This window comes from Myxocyprinus asiaticus, chromosome 2 (genome assembly GCF_019703515.2).
Source record: "Myxocyprinus asiaticus isolate MX2 ecotype Aquarium Trade chromosome 2, UBuf_Myxa_2, whole genome shotgun sequence".
In the NCBI taxonomy this organism is placed as follows: domain Eukaryota; kingdom Metazoa; phylum Chordata; class Actinopteri; order Cypriniformes; family Catostomidae; genus Myxocyprinus; species Myxocyprinus asiaticus.
Genome location: NC_059345.1, coordinates 19,514,673 through 19,538,760, shown reverse-complemented (window position 1 = coordinate 19,538,760; position 24,088 = coordinate 19,514,673). Strand labels below are relative to the sequence as shown.

The window sequence follows — 24,088 nt, the reverse complement described above, 5'->3', positions numbered from 1 at the left end:
TTAAGTTACTTTATAGACACCCTGTAGCGGCGGTACAAACAAATGGACTAATTTCAGATTATTTTACTTTGGATAGGGGCATCCGGCAGGGTTGCCCTCTTCCCCCATTATTGTTCTGTCTTGACCTGGAACCATTAGCAACCACGATAAGAAAGGAGGATGATTTTCCAGGGGTGGTGGCGGGAGGTACGGCACATAAGCTTTTGCTTTACGCAGATGATATTTTATTATTTGTCTCTGACCCCAGTAGATCTATGCCTTGCCTCCACAGAATTATTAATTCCTTTTCTAAGTTTTCAGGAATATAGAGTCAATTGGTCTAAATCCTAAGCTTTGGCTCTGACAGCGTACTGCCCAGAAACAGCTTTCCAGCCGGGTGCTTTCCAGTGGCCCAAACAGGGCATTAAGTATTTGGGTATTTTATTTCCAGCAAATCTGTGTGATTTATTTAAGAGTTAATTTTGACCCCTTAATAAAACGGTTTTCGAGCGATGTGGGCAGGTGGGCTTCATTACATTTATCTATGATTGGGAAGGTTAATGTAATTAAAATGAATTGTATTACAAAATTAAATTACTTACTGCAGTCTCTCCCTGTAGATGTCCCCCTCTCTTATTTCAAGCAATTTGATAGCATAGCAAAGTCCTTCATTTGAAATCGTAAGCGTCCCAAATTACATTTCAATAAGTTACATAGGCCGATTGACAAAGGTGGGCTAGGCCTACCCAGTATTTTATTTTATTATTATGCATTCGGTCTCAGATATTTGGCTTATTGGTCGCTTCCACCTGAGAGAGCCCCTCCCTGGTTCTGTATAGAACAGGAAGTTCTTGCCCCTATTTCGCCACTGCAGAGCCTTTCTATCAAATTAATCGGAGAAACTAAGTTACATCCCGTTATCTTGCACTTGAACTCGGTATGGACTAAAGCGTCCAGACTGTTTAATTCTGACATTTTTTTAAATGTTGCCTCAAGCATATGGCTGAACCCCAAACTATGCATCAATAAGTCCCCTTTTTGCTGGTCAGAGTGGATTGGGAGGGGGGTTACTACACTCGGTGACCTGTATGAGAATGGAGTGTTGAGATCATTTCAAAATTTGGTTCAACTTTTTGGGATTCCTAGATCTCAGTTCTATAAGTATTTACAGCTGCGCCACCTGCTCTGTACTGTTTTTGGGAGTGGTTTACACCCTCCTAAAGCGGCAGACACTCTGGGAGAGGTGATTACTGCTTTTGGAAAAGGTCATGAGGCATCGGTGTATTACTCCCTACTAATTCAGAGTCTGGGAGATGGAACTATAACTTCTCTTAAGAGATTATGGTACTAAATTTGGTACTGGAGGAGGGAGAGTGGGCTGGGATTCTAAAAAATGTCAAATCTACATCCAGAGACGCAAGGGTTCACCTCATGCAATTTAAGATTTTACATAGAGTCTATTGGACCCCCTCTAGATTGCATAGGCTTGGTCTTAAAGACACACCCACCTGCTGGCGATGTCAATTAGAAGATGGAGACACAACCCATGTCTTTTGGGGATGTGTTAAGATGCAGAAATTTTGGATGAGGATTCAGAGTTTTATGTGCAAGGTTTTGGCCTCTCAATTTTTATTTTGCCCCAGACTCTGTATCTTGGGAGATGGGGCAGTCATTAATTTGCAGAATAAGTACATGAAAAACTGGGTCCTATCTAGTGTTATGATCACCAGACAGATCAATTTGAGGAGTTGGAAGTCGGCTGGAGCGCCCCCTTTTCAGGAGTGGTGTTCAGAGATGGCCAAAGTGGCAGCTCTTGAGGAGGGGGTATCCAGAAGACTGGGGAGTCTGGACATGTTTGCGAAGAAGTGGGGCAGCTATCTGTCTTTTTTTGGAGGGCTCTTGGGGAGGGACAGTGGAGAGAGAGGTGTAGGGGTTTTATGTGTGTGATTGTTTTATTTATTTATTTATTTATTTGTATTAATTAATTTATTTTTGTTGTGTGTCTATGGTTGTGTGACCACTGGGGTGTTGTTGGGGGTCGGGTGGGGGATGGGGGGATAGTGGGGGTTGTATATTGATTCTGTATATGTGTGTTCTGCTATGTATATATTTAATGGCTGAATCAATAAAAAATGTTAATCGGAAACTGCACCGGCTGACGCACACTCTGTCGCAGGGACGCTCGAGCACTTGCTGCAGCTAGATTATAACGTGATGGCTCGCGACTTATTGAATCATAATATGTCACTGTGCATTTGTTATTGTGAAGAAAATTGGCAACACACACACATACAGGTGCATCTCAATAAATTAGAATGTCGTGGAAAAGTTCATTTATTTCAGTAATTCAACTCAAATTGTGAAACTGGTGTATTAAATAAATTCAATGCACACAGACTGAAGTAGTTTAAGTCTTTGGTTCTTTTAATTGTGATGATTTTGGCTCACATTTAACAAAAACCCACCAATTCACCATCTCAAAAAATTAGAATATGGTGACATGCCAATCAGCTAATCAACTCAAAACACCTGCAAAGGTTTCCTGAGCCTTCAAAATGGTCTCTCAGTTTGGTTCTCTAGGCTACACAATCATGGGGAAGACTGCTGATCTGACAGTTGTCCAGAAGACAATCATTGACACCCTTCACAAGGAGGGTAAGCCACAAACATTCATTGCCAAAGAAGCTGGCTGTTCACAGAGTGCTGTATCCAAGCATGTTAACAGAAAGTTGAGTGGAAGGAAAAAGTGTGGAAGAAAAAGATGCACAACCAACCAAGAGAACCGCAGCCTTATTATTGTCAAGCAAAATCGATTCAAGAATTTGGGTGAACTTCACAAGGAATGGACTGAGGCTGGGGTCAAGGCATCAAGAGCCACCACACACAGACGTGTCAAGGAATTTGGCTACAGTTGTCATATTCCTCTTGTTAATCCACTCCTGAACCACAGACAACGTCAGAGGCGTCTTACCTGGGCTAAGGAGAAGAAGAACTGGACTGTTGCCCAGTGTTCCAAAGTCCTCTTTTTCAGATGAGAGCAAGTTTTGTATTTCATTTGGAAACCAAGGTCCTAGAGTCTGAAGGAAGGGTGGAGAAGCTCATAGCCCAAGTTGCTTGAAGTCCAGTGTTAAGTTTCCACAGTCTGTGATGATTTGGGGTGCAATGTCATCTGCTGGTGTTGGTCCATTGTGTTTTTTGAAAACCAAAGTCACTGCACCCGTTTACCAAGAAATTTTGGAGCACTTCATGCTTCCTTCTGCTGACCAGCTTTTTAAAGATGCTGATTTCATTCCAGCAGGATTTGGCACCTGCCCACACTGCCAAAAGCACCAAAAGTTGGTTAAATGACCATGGTGTTGGTGTGCTTGACTGGCCAGCAAACTCACCAGACCTGAACCCCATAGAGAATCTGTGGGGTATTGTCAAGAGGAAAATGAGAAACAAGAGACCAAAAAATGCAGATGAGCTGAAGGCCACTGTCAAAGAAACCTGGGCTTCCATACCACCTCAGCAGTGCCACAAACTGATCACCTCCATGCCACGCCGAATTGAGGCAGTAATTAAAGCAAAAGGAGCCCCTACCAAGTATTGAGTACATATACAGTAAATGAACATACTTTCCAGAAGGCCAACAATTCACTAAAAATGTTTTTTTTATTGGTCTTATGATGTATTCTAATTTGTTGAGATAGTGAATTGGTGGGTTTTTGTTAAATGAGAGCCAAAATCATCACAATTAAAAGAACCAAAGACTTAAACTACTTCAGTCTGTGTGCATTGAATTTATTTAATACACCAGTTTCACAATTTGAGTTGAATTACTGAAATAAATGAACTTTTCCACGACATTCTAATTTATTGAGATGCACCTGTATATATATATATATATAATATTAAAAATACTAATATTTTAGAATAACTAAACATCCTTTAAAAAAAGATGCATTCACCTGAGAAGCAGCATAGATATTTAGACTTGCTTTTAGAGAATAGATCTTGAATATAAGTATATTTTGTCTTTACTGCACTTGCAGAAGTTTAACCAAGTGAAAAAATACACTTACATACAAAATATACTTATATTTAAGATACATTCTCTTTAAGTAAGTCTAAATATCTTATATGTTGCTTCTCAAGTAAGTGTATCTTGTTTTAAGGATTTTTAGACAATTTTAAATGGAAAACAAGACAAAAACACTTGATAACAATAGGATTTTTTGCAGTGAATTTCTTTACTGAATTAAACTTAATAAAAAAAATTTGTTTTTCCTTTAATTCAGTGAATGTCATTTAGAGGTATTTTTAAAAGATGATTTTGTCCTCTTTACTGTTAGTAAGCACTTTTAATACAACCTTTTAAGTCAGGGCACAAGCTGAATAATCGGTTAAGAGCTAATGATTAATTGTTGCAATAATCGCTAAATAACCGTTCTAATAATCGTTAGATTAATCGATTATCAAAATAATCGTTAGTTGCAGCCCTACTTAGCAGTATCTAATCAAAAACTTATTTGTGGTTTGGGTAGCACCAAATGAAAAAAAAAAAAAAAAAAAAAGAGATAAAGAGATAAACCTTTAAAAACGCCAGAGAAAAGTGATGTCCATTGGAATGGACACAGGGTCTGAATGGGTTAAATAAGTTCTTCACTCTTGCAATATTCAGCTTTTTACAACAGTGAGTAACTTTTGCATTCACCTAATTCAAGTGAATACTAGACACATATCTAAATAAATGCTGAGAGAAGTCTGATCATGTGTAGTCAGGACTGGAACATTCTTCGGTCAAGGTGAAGACCAACATCTCATGTTTTCATGTCCTCAAGTACCTGAGCTCCTGAAATAAAGCCAAAAACAACGACTATTATAATGTAATGTGAGGCTTTAACATTTGCAATGCTCATGTTGGTCTCTGTGGTGAAGTGTGAAGAAAAAGCTGCAGAGTTAAAATGAAAAGTCTTTGAGAAGGTAATGACAGTTTTGAAATCTCTCATGGCGTAGCATCCAGGCTCGTGATGAATCAAGCGCGAGCGACAGTTTATAAAATATGAAAGTAAAACAATCGTGTTAAGTGACCAAATTAAAATAGCTAAAAGCGAACTATATAAATGTATCTGAGATTTTACCACAGCCCGCCTCACGGAAGACTGGTGGTAGCGTGACCATACGTCCTCGTTTTTCCGGACATGTCCTCTTTTTCGGACCCTAAAAAAGCGTCCGGCTGGGATTTCTAAATTTGCGAAAATGTCCGGGATTGGGCTTTAGTTGCATTATGATGTGCATCTAGTCTAATACTTCATTGTGTGCGCGCGCGTATTTGCAACGCTTTAACCAGTCTTTGTAAGTCCCGCCTTCTCGCACACCAATTGGTCAATTATAAGAGGCTTGCAGCAACTAATGGCCAAATTCCTGCCTGTCAATCTCTCCGCGAACGCTCGAAGCGCTGTTGTGTTCGGCATCAAACAGTTGCTTGACAGTTGCAGCAAATGACAGCTGAGTGGAAACAATGCCCAAAAGAAAGTGCAAATTTACAGAAGATTTACACAGAAAATTCCCATGCTTTTGTCCTGGTCGAGATCCGTGGGAAGCAGAATGTATGACATGTAAAGCTGGCACTTATGTGTCAGTTGCTAATAAAGGTGCAAGTGATTTAGAAGCACCCATTAGCTCCGCCAAGCATAAAGGGTCAGCAAAAGGTGAAAGTTCATCAGGTAAATTAACGGACTACTTTTTGCGACCAGGTAAAATTGTTATCACATTACTTCATTTTCCATGGCCATTCAAAATAATAGTAATAGTAAATGAAGGTACATTTATGGGATCAAATATTTGATTTTAGTACATGGACATTCAAAAGAATGTTGGAATATTTATTTATATATATTTATGTAATGCTAATAGAGTGTATTTTTCACTGTATTAAAGTTTGCATTCATAGTAACACTGTTTCGAACCCTATTATTGCCCCAACCAAGAATACCAGAATATGGTCACCCTAACTGGTGGTCGTACGCAAATTTACCAAACAGGACATTTGCATTTACAAAAATACGTTTAAAAAACGTAAAGATACAATACATGTCTCCAATTTGACATTTAACGTTACATGGGTAAACCCAGAGGCGCAAAAACCATATACGCAAAGTATGCAATGCATAATCTAGAGACCATGTATCATGTCACTACAACGTTCTCCATGGGAATAATTTGCAAAAAATTTTGAGGACGTGGCCACGACGTTTCTGGAATGTTGTTCTTGAAAAAAAAAATGGAAATGTACCAAGACTTCGCCATAACGTTGTCATGAATTAATGTCGCGCTGACGAAAAGACGACTAACGTCGTCAGAACGTTGTGTTTGCTGGGTACTTACTGCAAAAAAACAAAACAAAAACAAAAACAAACAAACAAAAAAAAAAAAAAAAAAAAAAAAAATATATATATATATATATATATATATATATATATATATATATATATATATATATATATATATATATATATATATTAAAGTCACATTATGTTATACCTCAAACACCAAATTTTGTCAACTGATTTGAGGAGGTTCGCCATGTTGGCTCTAAAGGATCGGCTGGTGACTCCGCGTTTATTGCGCTTAGAGCTCCCCCTGCTGGTCGTTTGCGGAGAACCAAAATGTCGGCAGTGCGGTCCTGATGCTGCTGGATAATGATGAAGCTATGCGCTGTTCAGCGTGTCTCTAAAAAGGTTCTGATCGAAATATTTTTGGTCGGTCTCTGTGGCGCAATGGAATAGCGCGCTGGACTTCTAATCCAGAGGCTCCGGGTTCGAGTCCCGGCAGAGATGCAGCACAGCTCTCGGATAGGGTGTGCTAATTGTTTTTATTGTGCTATTTGTTGGCTCTGGAATGAAGCTTGGGGCAGCATTATTTTTAGGGCGATGCTTACTGAGCAAAATAATGCAGAATAATGTAAGACCTGAAAACCGAGGTGAAACTGATTGTGGACTTTGTATGCAGCGCTTTTATTTGGACTGTTGCACTTTTTGTCAGAATATAAATTTAATCTCTACAATGTTTCCTAAATAAAATGGAAAAAAAATGCATTTTTAATACACTAAAAATATTTTTGTCCATTATTTTTTTAGGCTTTACGCATTTTAAATTTATTACAAATTTCCATCAAATTGAACCTTAAAGAGTAACCCAAAAGAGTAACCTTAAACAAAATTTAATTCATAGGCTACACATTTTTTATTAATTTAATTTAGTTAAAAATAACTTGATGGAAATTTGTTATGAAATTGAAATGCATAAATCTTAAAAAATAGGCTCAAATACTGTTTGAGTGTATTAAAACTAATAAGGTAGTTTTAGCACTAATAAGTGCAAAAACTATTTTTACTTTGTGTTGATCAATATTCGTTGTTTTTTCTTTTAAAGTTATTGAAAGTATGATATTTATTCTTGGTCACAGTTGTAACCTTTGGGAAAATATAGGGTAGCCTAAGTGTGATACAGTCATGTTGGTCACTTGCTAAATAGGACACAAAAGAAAAATACAAACAATAAAGTATCATCATTTATTTATTTATTAACCATCAACCAATTGTGGGGGAAAGAGAATGACAAACCAAGAATAATGGCATATTTATTTTTACTTTGTTTTATTTATTGTAATAATACTTTGAAACCTGCAATTTTATAATGGAAGTCAATCAGCTGCCTATTTAAAAATAGATCTCTGTATTTTCACTTACATATTTACTTGTCCAGTGACATGATGTATATGAGGCTGAGCAATCTTATTTATAAATCAATAATAGACCCTTTAAACATTATATAAACAAAATAGTTTAGTTGTAAGTCTATCATGATAGGTTTAATTTGCTTTCTTTTTTTGACAGACATAATCTATATGGAGCACAGTGGAATTGAATGTTTCTGGTCATGAAAAATTGAAATTTCATTTACAATTGACAACTCTTTGTAAAACACACCAACAACTCTTTTTAGACTCTTCACATTTCAAACGAAATTTCGGTCACTTACTGTAACTGGCGGAAATGGTTAAGGAGGGAAAACTAATAGAGTCAGTAATTTGTATGACAGATTGCTTGCAATGTTCCTCGTTTGTAAATCGCTTTGGATAAAAGCGTCTGCTAAATGACTAAATGTAAATGTAATCTGGTCATCATTTTTTCGGCATTGTGGAGGCATTTCAAAGTCGCTTAAATTCTGTCCACCAGATGGAGCAGCGCACCAAGATACGTGTCAGTCTATGTTCAGAAAACATCAGTCCAAATTAATGACAGAAACCCCAGGGCCTCACATTTGACTGTCGACTGTTTTTAACATATCCTTGGATTGCTTACCACACAGCTATTGCATCCCTAAACAAGTTTTGAATTGATAACTGCGTGTCTATATTGTCCATCTAGACACATTACACCCAGTGACCATTACTAAATCCTTCTCCTTACAACAAGACTGAACATTACAACAGTACTCTGAAAGATGGGAGACTAATCCGGGTCACGCACACAAATGAGAAGGTTCGACTCGAAGGTTTGTTTTCTTCGCACCCGCGGGGTCTATTCTGTTTGTCGCTGTGGATTTCCAGAGAGGGAGGGCAAACGAACAGGGGTGGGTAAAAAGAAACAGAAAGGGAGGGCAGCAGCTGCTGACTCGAGAGAGAGAGAGAGAGAGAGAGAGAGAGAGAGAGAGAGAGAGAGAGAGAGAGAGAGAGAGAGATGAACAAGGAATGTGCCTCTAATAAGAAACCAGAGCGTCGCGAGGACGCAACTGAGGTGGGCAAAAGAAGGGAAGACTGAAAAAAACAAAACAACAAATAGAAATGCGATAAAAGTAGAGAAGGAGGCGAAAAGGGGCGACACACAACCAAAACGTTAATGGAAGGATTATAATCCACCGTTGGAGGGATTTTTTTTGACGCTCCCCATGCGGAGATTTGAGCTCGGCTGAACCATGCAGGGACTGCTGCTACTTCTGAGTTTGGCGTTGAGTTTTCACAGAGGTAAGAGACTCGACTCAATGAACATTACGCTTGAACTCGAGTTTAAACTTAAGTGTGCGCTCTTATCTGTGTGTGTGTGTGTGAGAGAGAGAGAGAGAGAGAGTGAGAGAGTCCGGTCATAAAGATGCAAAGTGACCTTTTCGTTCCAATCGCAAAGTTAACGGTGCCGCGCGCCACTGTCTGTCGCTCGAGCCCATTATGACAAGATGACTAAAAACTCTGCCAGTGCGGAAGAGTGAAGAGCGGCGATCCCTTCCGTCAAACGTCCTCTCATCATGAGAATACAAATTGATCTAGAGGTTTGAGGGAGGGAAAAAGGACTCGCACACATGAACACATGCACACACATGCAGCCTTTTCTTCTTCATGAACAAAACGCACCATTCTGCAGGTAATTTCAGTACCTAAACCTGCCATGTGCATGTCAAGTATGGAGTTATAGTTTCCCTTGCAAATGAAACGGGTCTTAGGCAATCAATGCGTTTTTGCATTGTGCAAATCCAGGTGCCCCTGAATTAATGCATCCAGCGAGTTGCTAGGCGACAACACAGAGCTCTACCTGTTAGATTACAGCATCTTTTCCCGTGATCGCGCCTATGCGGACACCCTCCCCATTGTCTACGGACACACACTATGAGAGAGAGTAGGTATAGACCATTTCATCATAGGTAAGGGGCGTGTTTTTGTCCCATTAAGGTATAACAGATGATGTAACCCATTCTCATAAGGTGGTAATTCGGTCTGCGTAATAATTTACATTCCAGAATTCAAAAAGAGTGTTCCATTTGAGTGATCGATAAGAAGAAGAATGCAAGAAGAAACATGCATGTTCATCGAGAAATACCTTTTCAGGTGACAATTAGTCTTGGTTGTGCAGAAGCTTCAAGCTAGTCTTTAAATGTGCATGCGACAAGCTCTGGGCAGAATTGTTTCCCAGCTATTCCGACACTGCATTGGAACAATAACATGGAATGTTTAAAGATTTTATATGATAAATATACATTAATGTGAATACACAGTGACTCACTAGACTAAATGAATAATGAAGAAATAGAATGAATTATTGAAAATAAATACCATCTCTCAGCATACTGTTAATGTACAACATGCATTACAGGTAACTGCCTAATGTGCTGCCTATAGGACACATTACATTTTGGCTGTATTGTTTTTTTTATTATTTTTTTTTTTTTTTAACAGTCGTACAGTAATGTAAATGCACTGATGTCATTTGTAATGATCTGTTACCATTATGTCTAAAGGTGGAACGTAGTAAGGTATCAGTGTTGAAATCATATAAAAAAGAAAGGTCAAACGCATCTTATTATTGAGCAATATGAGTAGGCAGATAAGTTGCCCCTTAAAATTCTTCCTCATGCCTTTCTTCCAGTTCTGGAAAATATTTATTTCTGCATTTCTGCTTTGTGTACTCACGTCTGTAATTTTACAGCGAAGAAACCTTTGTGATCTGAGTTTAAGTGCTACGTCCGCTCCATCCTAGCAGCCAGGAGCCTTTCAGAAGCAATAACTCTAATAAAACCTGAGACAGTCCCATGAATCACTGTACTACTGACTATAACACGGGTGTACATTCATATACTATAATCATTAACCCTTACCCTCACAAACTAAGCATTTTATTGTAAAAACACTGTAGTATTTAATAAAAAATCATACGTTGTTGTGAGGCATTGTAGGATTTGATATCATGTTTATGCAGTGCATTATTGTTAAGGAAGTTTTGTACACTTTTATCCCCCATTTTTGTCTTTGAAGAATCCATAGAGCAACACTGTATAATGACATCATTGAGATGCCCGTGTATATTTGTGCAGTGCCAGCAAGACTTCACATTGTATCACCATTTATTACCAATAGAACATCATTACAAAAGTGGATAAATAGCTTTAAAGCATATAATACAAGAGTGTAAAATTTAAAGGGGGGGGGGTGGTCTGGGTGTCCTGGGTAGCTCAGCGAGTAGTGACGCTGACAACCACCCCTGGAGTCGCGAGTTTGAATCCAGGGTGTGCTGAGTGACTCCAGCCAGGTCCCCTAAGCAACCAAATTGGCCCGGTTGCTAGGGAGTCACATGGGATAACCTCCTCGTGATCGCGATTAGTGGTTCTCGCTCTCAGTGGGGCATGTTGTAAGTTGTGCGTGGATCACGGAGAGTAGCATGAGCCTCCACATGCTGTGAGTCTCTGGCAGTGTCATGCACAGTGAGCCATATGATAAGATGCGCAGATTGACGGTCTCAGAAGCGGAGGCATCTGAGACTTGTCCTCTGCCACCCGGATTGAGGTGAGTAACCACAACACCATGAGGATCTACTAAGTAGTGGGAATTGGGCATTCCATATTGGGGAGAAAATGGGATAAAAAAAATAAATAAAATAAAATAAAATAAAAAGTTTGGGTGAAAGGGGGGTTGGGTGGACAAAATGTTTGAGAATTAGTCATTGAAAATCCAATATTGATCTCACTCATTATGTATAGAGGTGGCTGTACCAATATCAACAATCTATTTTTTTTTTTAAATCAATAGAGCAGAACAGTGCCCATCCACTTTTTCAGCTTTCTGGGTTCCAGAATTATTATCATAAAACTTTTCATAAAATCCTCCTTAAAAGAGTTGTAAGCTGTTAAGGCAATTTTAGAGAGAGGTGGCAGGCGGCAAAACCGAGGCCGCAGTCGAAGCAGCGCCGCTTTCCAAGCTCGTTCTCAGGAATCCTGCCGCTTTGTTGTGCATGACTGCTTGCGGTGCACAATGCACAAGATAAAAATATTTTATCACTCCGCTGCTGACGCTTGTCACTGACCAATCAGAGCTGAATTTATTCAAAACCAATCAAACAACATTTAGCTTTTATGTAGTCAAAAACAACATGGAGACGAATATACTGGCTGTTGCAGAATTTCCTGAGCTATATAACGTTTCTTTGAGAATAGAAAGCTGTGAGTGGACGAGTCAGTGCACCAGGTGAAAATAGACAACGGAAACACGTATGGCTTATGGTTGGAAAATAGATGACTATGTGATGTATACAAATGGGCCATGGACCGTATACTTTAATTTTCTCTTCTGCAATTGGTGTCTGAAACATCAACTGTAGATAAACAAAAAATACAGTTGCCCAGGCAGGTTATTGGCAGTGAGTTTTATGAATTTGAATGTTCATTTGTAGCCCTCCTATTGTAATTATTGATGTGATGTTATTTATACTATACCAATTTGCCAATACAAATATGAAGTAACATGCAGTCTGTTTCTTTAGTCTTTAAAAAAATGCACAACTCAACAAATGTGGAGACAGGTGGCTAGACGCCATCAATATTTACAGTTACATTGTTTAGCCTTGATAATATAATTTTACATTAATATAAAAGATAGCGTATTACAGTATTTATAGTTATAAAACATTTTATGAAAAAATAAGTGGCATTTTATTTAAGTGCAGTCATTTACAAGAAAACTAATACAATATTTACAGTAATCACCTTATAGACGCATTATCTGAGCTGAAGCAGTGGATGGCATTATTGCACTTCTACTGGCGTGTTTCACACAGCTCGAAGAAGAGGCAAGATTGCAAGCAAAGACTGCCACCCACCACGTCCTGCGTAAAACAGCCTTTAACCAAACCAACCCGCTCCGAGGTAAATCACAACAATCCCAAATTTTGTTTTGAGGCAAAAAAGTATTTTGAAAATCGGACAAAATGACAAAGGTACAAGACTGTTTACTTACAGTCTTTCATGAGGGCACGGACTACAATCCCATGAAGCATTGCGTTATGTCATTGACTAAAAACGATGGGAATATATAAAACTAATGATTTTTGGTTGTTCAATGTGTACTAATAAATAAGCAGTTTAAGAGTGAAGAGACACCGTCTCTATTACGTCATTCACAGTGTGTCATGGGAGTGGGCGGTCGCTCCGAGGCATGTTTCGCGGGCTTGGTTGGCCGCAGACCTCTTATTGGTGGATCTTTCTCTGGTGGACTATGGGTAATGCAGATGTTTACAGTGAATTCCGCTATTAAATATGATTTTTAAACAATGAAGTTGAAATAATGCAGTCTGATGGCTTCAACGGAAGCATATACCATCGATGAACAACCTTGGAGCTCATGGTAGGTCTATCTTTAATTGTTGAAAATTTATTGCTGAAAATAAGTTCATCTATGGAAAAAAATGAATGGGATTTTTACTTCCGGAACCAGATTGTTGCGCTCTATAGCAGGGGAGGTTAGTTCTGTTCTTGGAGATCCAATATCCTCTAATCAAACACACATGAACCAGTTAATTATGGTCTTTGTAAATTACAGATAGGTGTTTAAGAGCAGGGTTTGAAATAAACTGCAGGAAGGTAGACCTCCATGAGCTTTTTTGAGCACACCTGGAAGGATAGCTCACACACTGTCCCATCTGCCACAGTTAAAGGAATAGTAATAATCTTAATGCAGCTCTTTCCCATATAACGATAATTCATAATAATCACATTCAAGCCAAAAAACACCATGAAGGAACCATAAAAACACTATATTCTGAATCATCTAAAGCCAAATGATAATTTTGTGAGGAACAGGCTGAAACTGGGTTGTTATACCTGCTGAAAAAGAGCATAAACCAAACCATACAGGTTTTGGAAAAACACAGTGAGTAAATAACTTCATAATTGGGTGAAATATTTCTTTAAGATAAGACGATCTGAATCACACTCTGTGTCTGTGTGGTATTGATAGTTATTTACTACTAATTAATTAGTGAATATGATGTAGTAAAGGAAACCACAGGAGTGTGTAAGAGTGTGTTGTCTGGAGGTAAAACTGTAAGAAAAGAAGCCATCGTAGACAGGTTGGTGAAGTTGTGGGACTGCTTCAACAAAGATTTTAGTTTTTTTGGTTTGGGGGGTGGATGGATGAGGGAACGAGAGGGTGGAGTGGTTCAGGCCAGAGAGAGAGAAAGGCACTATTACTCATGCCTGACTGCTCTCATACAACTGGCTGCTCGCACCCTCTCTTTTCCTCCCTCTCTCTTTCTCTTTCTTCCAATGAATATGGGGCGAAAAAGTTCAAAGGCCCGGCTTAAGCGAGAATCTTTGAACCCCCCTCCCCTCTTGTAGGGGCTCCCACATCCCCTCGCATTGAAATAATTTTTTTTAACATGCCTCGTTTCCCTTCAGATGAACAGTCTTCCGTTCATTCGCATTGTGTTTTGTCAGCGTTCACCTTAACTTTCTGTCTTGTTTAAATTTGTCTTTGCCCCTGCTCATCTCTCTCATCCAGAAATGGGTTTGTCGAGTGGGCCCTTGTTCTGGCCCTCGCTCTGCTTCTCATTCTTTTGTCATTCCTCACTCCCTCAGTCCTCTCATTTTTCCCTTCTCCCTCTTTCCATCCCCCAGTTCGTTTTCCCCCTTTCCTCTCTCTAATAAGTTCCAGATGTGTTTCTTACATTCCTGTAGTCAGAGAAGAGGGGGAGGGGTCACGGAATGGGAGAGGGAAACAGGGACAGAGGAAAAAAGAAAGAGAGAGAGACCGAAAGAGAGCGAGAGAGATGGAGAAACACATGAATTAAAAGAGAGCACATGATGAAGAGGCACTCTGTACTGTAGAAGCTGATGAGATTCTCCACCATTGTGTGTGTATGTGTGTGTTTATCTGTGTGTGTGTATGTGTGTGTGTGTGTGTTTGTTTGGAGTTTTCAGACACCCCTCCCACCACTTCCCCTCCCCCACTGCATTGGAATGTGGCTGATGATGATGGTGATGTCATTTCTTGTTCTCTGAAGTTTTCGAATCGGGGAGGGCCGATCAGCTGAATTGGCCAATCAGCCACCCTGCATTAAAAACAATTCACAGTTGGAGAGACAGCGAGGCATTCTGCAATAACAGCATTATAACCAGTCACTCAGTTAGGTTGCGTAGCAAACTGTAGAACTGAAAAGTCTTGCTGTTCAGGTGCTGACACAATACGAAGATGCATTTTCAAGTTTTTTTTAAACACCACATTCTTGTCAACTTTCTTAATGTACATTCCTGGTCTTATTGTGGACGATTCATTATCACAAATAGAAATGTCTTCATAATCTTTAAACAAAATGTAAAAACTTGATTTGCATCTGAAACAACTTTCGTTTTTTGGTGACGTCACCAAACCCTCACTTTTCAATCAATCCAGTCAATCCCGATGGATATAATATTGTCTGCCTTATTTTTTTTCCCCATATCCTGTTTTACTCCAAAAATGTGTTGTCTTGATAATCTTTATCAAAACTTAAACTTGCTCCGCCTCTGAAACAGCTTTCCTTTTCTGCTGACGTCGCCAAACCCTCACTTTTCAGTCAAATCCAGTCCATTCCCAATGGATAAAATCACTTCCCTCCTTACATTTCTTGTAGTTTAATATCCTGTTTCACTCTGAAATGCATCTGATTACACAATTAAAATGTTGTCTTTATAATCTTTTATCAAACTGTAAACTTGCTCCACCTCTGAAACAGCTTTCCTTTTCTGCTGATGTCACCTAACCCTCACTTTTCAACCAAATCCAGTCAATTTCCAGTGGATAAAATCACATCCCACCTTACATTTTTTCTCATTGAATATCCTGTTTCACTCCAAAATACATCAGATAATGGAAGTAAAATGTGTTGACTTCATAACCTTTTATCAAAATGTAATAACTTGCTCCGCCTCTGAAACAACTTTCCTTTTCTGCTGACATTACCCTCTTATTTTTCAACCAATTCAGTCAGTTCCTGATGTATAAAGTCCCGCCTTACATTTTATCTTGTTGAAAATCCTTTTCACCCCGAAATGGATCAGATGATGGAAGTTAAATGGGTTGTGTCTTATCAACTTTAGTAGTGCAACGTACATTAAGAACATGCAAACTTAAATCAGACATTAGTGACTCTTGGCTAGTTACTCATATTCAAGGAACTTACTCATCAGTGTTGCTCATCTTAGGATGGTTTTTACTGTATGGAGGATGCTACAGTCAAGCAGTGAGTTTCTTTCCATTCACAAAGAATGTTTTCCATTTTTTTGCATCAAACGTATAAAATACGTGGCATATGATGAAACTGCAATTTCCTTTCCTCTGTCATCTGGGAACAAGTTTAATGTCAGATTGTGCGTGTTTCTTGGTTTCAAAAAACATATGCACGAACAGACATTCGGTGCAAATCTGGCATTCCCAGCCTCTTGATATTTCTTTAGAAAGCCAAATATTTAGTGCAGTGAGGTATTAGCTAATACTTCATGCCTTGGCCCATTTGAAGTGGACAGTCCATCCAAGGATTAGCATAGCACTCTGCTGATGACCCTTGAGGTTGCCATGGCCACTGTATGTAATATTATGTCAATGTTCTCACAGCAGCCATGGCAGCAGTGGTTTACACAAATAAAGAATGGCCAAGCCAACTATGTAAATGCTGTAGAAGATGGAACTGGTAAGGAACACTTGAGTGCAGCGGCTGAGCAGGAGCGAAATGGGGGATGAAATAATTTTCCTTCCCTCCTATTTCAAATAGATGGGTTTCTATAACAACAGCAGGCTGCACAGATAAAGGGACAAAGAGCGAGAAGGAGAGGAAAGAGGGATGGAGGGAGAGAGGAGGATGAAATAAGAGAGAAGTGTGAAGAAAGGGACAAAAAAGAGGAGAGAATAAAACAGACTTGGGGAAAGAGATGGCTCTCTCTCTGTGTCATGAATGAAGGGCTAATTAATAGAAGGAAAGAGGGAAGATGATAGAGGGAAAGCTGTAGACAAATACGAGACAGCATGAGGAAATGTTGACAAAGAGAGAGAAAGATAGACAGACCTGTTTGTAACAAAGCATGGGTATTTGTAGTGCTTGTATTGAGCATGCGAACATCTACCTATTTCTTCACCATTTTTCAATGCAGTTATTCCTGCATTGCATTTATTTACTATTTATTATTATGTAATAAGGTGCATATTAATATGTAATAACACAACATGGTTAATCCATAGTACTAAAGGAGGTACTGTATGCCCCCTTCACACATGCCCAAATGAACACGTAGGCAAACAACATATATACACACCTATAAACACACACTGAGCTAACACACACAAAAAAACTTTGGGGGTAATTTGTTTTTTGCATACGTCAGCTGTTGCTATGGTGATGCAACATTATGAGCTAGTGAAAGTGGCCGATTGGTGGAGAGCCAGAGAGCAAAGGATAATAAAAGAAGGGATGGAGAGAGGGATTACGTTAAAGGTTACATTAAAAAGGACAGAATGATATGACGGGCTTATATACGGTAATAAATATGATGTTAATTCATCAATGACAGGGCGCGTAGAGAGGCTTAACAAGCTAGCGACGTCTCAAATCAACATCCGATTTGAATGGATGAAACTGCTTGTCTGTGCTTTTAGTAGGTGTGAATTGTGTACCAAAAGTCAGTTGTTATTTCTTCTTGTTCCAGCACAGGCACCTTGACCACAGCAGGTGACGTATTCCTTGTCCAGGCACACTCCTTTGTTGTCTGAGAGTGGCTAGCGCATGAAGTCACACAAGTGTGTCGTCTGTAGCGCTTTTCATGGAGGAGTTTGAACAGCTCTGCTTCTTTTGTTTGTCATTGTATTGGTGATTAACTATTTTGGATTTTCACCTAGAAGCTTCTGTTATGATTTAAATCTACTATGGAAGATATCAAGGGCAGCTTTTGGTCATGGATTCTTGTTTGAAAACTTAGAAAATATGTCTGGTTTAACAGTACTAATTAAGGAAACGAAAATGAATCAGTAAGAACATGGGATTGTTCAGCCCAAAATGAAAAGTCTTTCATCATTTACTCACTCTCATGTCGTTCCAAACCCGTATGACTTTCTCTCTTGTGTGGAACACAAAAGGATATTTTAGGTAGAATGTTAAAGTCTTGACAACCTCAGTCCACACACTTTCATCGTATGGAAAAAAAGATGCAGTGGATGTGAATGGTGACTAATGGTGTCAGTCCATAACATTCTGCCTCACATCTCATTTTGTGTTCCACTGAAGTCATATGGGTTTTAAACAACATAAGGGTGTGTAAAATAATACAAAATTTTCATTTCTGGGTAAACTTTACCTTTAGAAATACTGTTTCTAGGTCCAAAGAAATCCTTCACTGTAAAAAGTTAAAATGTGCATTTTCTTTACCTTAAAGCAGTGGTTCCCAACCCTGTTCTTGGAGGCCCCCCAACTTTGAGGTGAATCACTACGCAATCACGAGGACTTAGAGTGCATTGGAAACTGGGCATTCCAAATTGGGGAGAAAAGGGGTGAAAAAACCCTTATATATTATTTGAGATGTAAAGTTGTTTTAATTGTCATTTCACTGTCATTTTAGGGTTTTAGGGTTTATGGTATTATGTTATGGCATCAAAGTTGTAAAATTGGCTACAACTTTACACAGAAAAGGTTAGTAAGCGATTTTATTACACTAAAATCATGTTAACATGCATATTGTTTACGTCTTGTGGCTATACTTTTGAAATAGTGAGTATTTTAACGTTAACAGACTGGCCCCATTCACTTCGATTGTAAGTGGAACCCAGACCCAGGAGGGGCAAGTCAAAATTTATTTTTGTGGTAATAAATATTATGCCACAATTGCTTGAGCTTAACTTGTATTGAACCTGGAATATTCCTTTAATGTTTACCTGATCTGACTGAATAGATTTAGCTGGTGTAACTGGGGGAAAAAATGCCTCCGAAACTGACAAAAATGCCCCCAAAGTTCAAAATGTGGGTGCAAAAAATGTCCCTTTATGGGTAAGAGGTAATACATTTTCAGTCTTATTCAGTCTTATTAAATTAAGTATTAGACACAAACAAATGAGACACACTTTGTTTTAAAAGGTTAGAAAAAAAGAGCCCTCATAAAGGTAACAAATACCTGTGACAATCAAATCCAGGGGGCAAATATGGCCCTTTAATGTAAAATGTAATTTCTGACACTGGTGTAACCTAAAGTAGCAAGGTTGATGCAGTCATTTTAAATTATATATTGGGCTTATTTTAGATGTTAGCTTGATGCACTTAAAATAAATAAATAAAAAACAAAACATTTTTACAAGGTATAGTTCTGGACTTTTGTATGTATAGTGCCATTCTGCCTCAATAAGTGGAATGCCACACTTATTAACAAACAAATTTCAGTTTAATTAATAGTCTTTTAGCTTCAGGGTATAGTTCTCACTTATATAATGCTCAGAATACAGACTTTTATCACTAAGATATCATAATTTCTTTAATAAGACCTTCTTTAGTGTGTAATCCTCAGTGTTCTCCCTGGTTATTAGGAAATAGATGGGGATTAACCATTTTTATCTTTATTCATAAAGGGGTTTATATTAAATTTGTTAAATATGTAAAATGTATCATATATAAGACATCTCATTGAATCCAATTAGTCCTGAAGTGAGAATTGATAGTCTCTAGGATTTATGATTGTTGACAGAAGTAAGTTTTTGGTATACCGGGTTTGCAATCTGGTGATCCCTTGATGAGAGGCTGTTCTCTCTGGATGGTCAAGTGGTGTGTTCTTGACATGAGTGTGGTGTGTAAGTGTGGTCAGAGCATGTGTGTGACCACGTCTTTGTGCGGTCAGGACGTTGGCACTGTGGCACGGACTACTGCTGGTACCCAGGGATCAGTGACTCAAGAAAATCAGGACACTCTAAATTTGTCACTGCAGCATAACCCACATAATAAAAACTATACAAGCCCCTCTATCTCTCTCTCTCTCTCTCTCTCTCTCTCTCTCGCTCGCTCTCTCTTTCAGGTCCTCACTCATTAGCTGTCTTTTACTCTCTCCAGCCATGCCTCTCTCCATCTCTGTATTTGTGTCTCTGTCCTCATCTCCCCTGTCTCTTTTTCTCTCGCACTCTCTCTCTGCCTCTTTTTCTTTCTCCCTCTCTCTTTTTATTATCCTTTTTTGTTTCCCTTATTTGTAGTCACAGATAATAAGCCCATACAGTATACTGTATAATACAGAGACAAACAAGAATTTCATCTTCAAATTAGGCTACTTCATTTTTTCACAATTAAAAATTTGATTGATGTATTATTTTTCATAGTTGTTAGCGAGATATTAGATAGGAATTATTGCTAGAAAAGGATTTTTAAAAATAATTTTACACAAAGAGCAATTTCTAGCCGATTAAATGTTTTAGAGCTGAGCATACAGTTTGTTTTTTGGATTTTTCCCCTTTTTCACCCAATTTGGAATGCCCAATTCCCAGTGCACTTTTAAGTCCTCGTGGTCGCGTAGTGATTCGCCTCAGTCCGGGTGGCGGAGGATGAATCCCAATTGCCTCCACGTCTGAGACCATCAACCCGCGCAGCTTATCACGTGGCTTGTTGAGCGCGTTGCCACGGAGACATAGCGCATGTGGAGGCTTCACGCCATCCACCGCGGCATCTGCGCTCAACTCACCACGCACCTCACCGAGAACGAACCACATTATAGTGACCACGAGGAGGTTACCCCATGTGACTCTACCCTCTCTAGAAACCGGGCCAATTTGGTTGCTTAGGAGACCTGGCTGGAGTCACTCAGCACGCCCTGGGATTCGAACTAGCGAACTAGCGAACTCCAGGGGCGGTAGCCAGCGTCTTTTACCCTTTCAGACGTTCTTGCATAATTTCAAATGTTTTCATCTTGTCCTGTGGTGCTTCTTATAGCGCATTATGCAAGCGACCTCCGAAACGTGGGTTCTGGTCCTATGGAAACCAAAAATTAATCACATTCACATAATTCTGAGGATGCATTTTTTCTCTACAACTAAATTTTTACTTCACTAATGCTTGGGTTTAGGGTTGGGGTTTGGGTAAGGGTGCAGAGTTAATAAAATATTCCTGTTGACTTTATTACATCGTTTACAACTAAAAATAAAACTTGCTTTTGGTGCCACTCTGTGGACATTACACCCGGAAACTGGAATGCCGGGTGCGTCTCAATCAGTTCCTAACTCAATATGTCATAAATCAGTATATCGTGAACACGAATTCGGGCACTAGCAAAGTTGTTAATCGACTGAACATTGGGACACTTATGACTGAATTACTTGCGACACGATAACGAGCTCGCTCATTCAAGCGCAGCTGTTATTAATCAGCACCATCGCTGTTTAAATGACACTATCATTCATTTTCACTGAAGATATTCAAACGTACAGTGATATTATGAAGGATAAATTACGTTAATTAAAGAAATAAAAATACAAAGGAGTGTATTTTAAACCTACTTTTAATAACTCTAATATTTAAAAGATTGTTTCCCTTTCATTGTCACTGGATGAAAGGCATTACAAACAACATCTCTTTTAAAGAGAAAATAAGGCTTTGACAATGTATATTTGCACTTGTGCTCGTCTTCTAATGACTTGAGAGACTTCAGAAGACATGACGATGTTTCCGTAAAGGGAACATAGTGAGCAACGATGCTCCCTGGTTTTTATGGTGCATTGTGGGATTTTTTTAGGGTGCGAACATTTCAGTGCACTGGAACGATTTTGCGATTGAGACAGCCCTACAGATGGCTGACTCCCTGATCAGTGCCCTGACTACTGAACTAGGGAGCTGACTGAGACACACCCTGTCAGTCTGAATTTTGTCCCACCCCAAACTCATGGCATTGGTTGAGCCAATGTTGCTGTGTCAGGCTGGTTGGGATGCTCAAATAAAAAGAGCTATGTTTTCATAGCATCAGAGAGCCATGTTCAGGGGAATCAACTACATATGGCTTACGTTATTTACTCTGCCTACTAAGCTGGGATAGGAAAAAGTATTTAAACATCAAAAAATTTCACTCACTCCTCAGCTTAAAATAGTATATACTGTACTTATCCTGCTGTACTATGTTTACTATTATACCCATTAATGCAGAGGTATTTCTGAATGGCAGAGTGCCAATGACCAGACATCCCTTACAATTCAGTTGTTAACTTTTTTTTTTTTTTTACTTTTGTGGATCCCTCTAGGTTGAGGATGAATACAACCAAGTAATCTTCCACAAAATTGATTCATAAATGGATTTAATAGCACTGCAGCTTCACAGGGTTGATAACTAACTGTAGACTCCATTGACACACTGGGTTGCACCATGTTCCTGTGATGTAATACTGTTAATGGATAGATATGGATTTTAGTGAAGGCCAAATACTGCCCCATCATATTACAACAGCAACAATAGATTTAAAAATTTTTTGAAGATAATAGTGCCTTGTGCAAAAGTTACCGCCACGATGCTGGGGTGTTGTGGGCAGTGTTGGGTAAGTTGCTTAAAAAAGTAATCCACTACAAATTAATAAATACTTCATCGTAAAAGTAATCACATTACTAATTACTATTAAGTTACTTAATCAAACACTTTTCACAGAAAAGTTTGTTTTTCTGCTGGAAAATGGTTGTTGGTGCATTTGTCTTCAGTTGCTCTGGCTTGATTCAAGGGCATTGTCTAGGGTTTCCTGACTGGTTGTTAGGTGGTTTCTTACTGGCCCAAGCCTAAAGAGCCCACATTCAAGTTTCTATTAGCCCTTTTCCACCGAAATTGCAGTGGTTCTCATGCCGAGCCTGTGCTTGGCTTGTTCACTACTGGGGCAATTTGGAGTCTATCATAAACCGGCCACGCTTTTTCAATGACTTGAAACCTGAACGGTGGTATAACGGGTTACGCAGCTAAGTGGTTGTATCTCACCTGCCCACAAACAAACATGTGCTCCACAATGTTTGTGTACAGTTTTTTATCCTGTTTTTGTGGACATATTTAAACATAGAGAGAAATGTAATCCAGCGTTATTATATTGCTCAATAAGATTGCCAGAGACAACATCTACGTACACTCAAGATGATAGGTAACAAAATTACATTATTTTGTATTACATTTTTAATGTCGCTTAACTTGCTAATTTCTATAAACTGTAACAGCGGAATCGTTATTAACATTTGTGTAGTAGAAACCTTTGATTTTTGCCATTGCATATAATAGTAAATTTACATCTTGATTGAGGTCGTCTCAGTTTACATAACAGATAGCCGCGATCTTCCTAACTTAGTGAGTAGCTGGTCAAAAATCCCCTTACTGAACAAAACAATGCACAAAATAAGATGAGAAGAGTGTTGGGAAAGTTAACGAAGTTGGCAAATCTAATAACTTACTGATATCAGCTGCAGAGGACACCAAACACCAGCTTACATAACTTCTTGCTGTATCTCCAAGACTTTTTTCTTCTTTGCGATCTCTCTATCTTGGATCTCCTTGGAAGACCATTTAGCAAGAAAAGTTCTCGTTTTGTCCATGATTCCTCAACACTTTTGATGTCTGATATTAATGTGGGGTTTTTATTGTTGTTATAGAGTGATAAAGTACTCCTTGCTGCAGATGGTAGCTACTGTTGTTTGGTAAGTTTTACCTGGTGACAAAACATATTCACAACCTCTGCCACCTGACGTAATCGGTTCCTGCATAGAGACCAGCAAGCTTTTGGGGCCAGTGTGGAACCTGCCCTGGAATGGCCTTTTTTGCACTGGAAATGCACAGAACAGTTAGAGAATTTGCATAAGCCCAGGAACCCGCCCCCAAACCATTATTCATGCCCATAGCATAAACAGTTATAAATGTAATACTTAAGTGTTAGGGGTTTGCTCAGATTCTTCAGCCTAAGTATGAGCAGTTGTAATAGTGATACTTGCCTTAGCTAGCATCTCTAATAATAATAAAGAATAATTTTAATAATTGTAATAATAATTGCCTTTTATTCTATTGTGTTTAAACTGCACAACAGGATGGCAGATAAGAACAAAGAGAAACAAAGGGAGATTTGAAAAGATAAATAGAGCACCATGCATCAGCAACATATTAACTGCATTATCCTACAGAATATATGATATTTTCCATGGTCATTATCGCATTGTTTCCTCTTGTTTGACTTAATTAAATTCAACCAAAGTGATCACAGTTATTGCACGAGACGGAACAGAAAGAGAGATGGAGTGAGATAGAGAGGGATGGGGTCATGGGGGGGATGATCTGGCATATGCCAGTTGTTAAGAAACTGAGAGAGATGAGG

At 38.8% G+C, this 24,088-nt stretch overlaps 1 protein-coding gene and 1 non-coding gene across 3 annotated transcripts in view; both read left to right on the top strand.

The window, feature by feature from the left end:
• Positions 1 to 6,726: 6,726 nt before the first annotated feature.
• On the top strand, positions 6,727 to 6,800 carry trnar-ucu (transfer RNA arginine (anticodon UCU)). The gene has a single exon. It is a non-coding gene; the product is annotated as a tRNA-Arg (tRNA).
• A 1,958-nt stretch (positions 6,801 to 8,758) lies between these two features.
• The window catches only part of LOC127413050 (kin of IRRE-like protein 1), a 41,296-nt gene continuing 25,966 nt past the window's right edge, over positions 8,759 to 24,088 (top strand). For both annotated transcript variants that reach the window (XM_051649893.1, XM_051649886.1), the window contains exon 1: positions 8,759 to 8,989. In XM_051649893.1, coding sequence (XP_051505853.1) covers positions 8,941 to 8,989 — 49 coding nt within the window. In that variant the 5' untranslated portion in view covers positions 8,759 to 8,940. The remainder of the gene's footprint in view (positions 8,990 to 24,088) is intronic.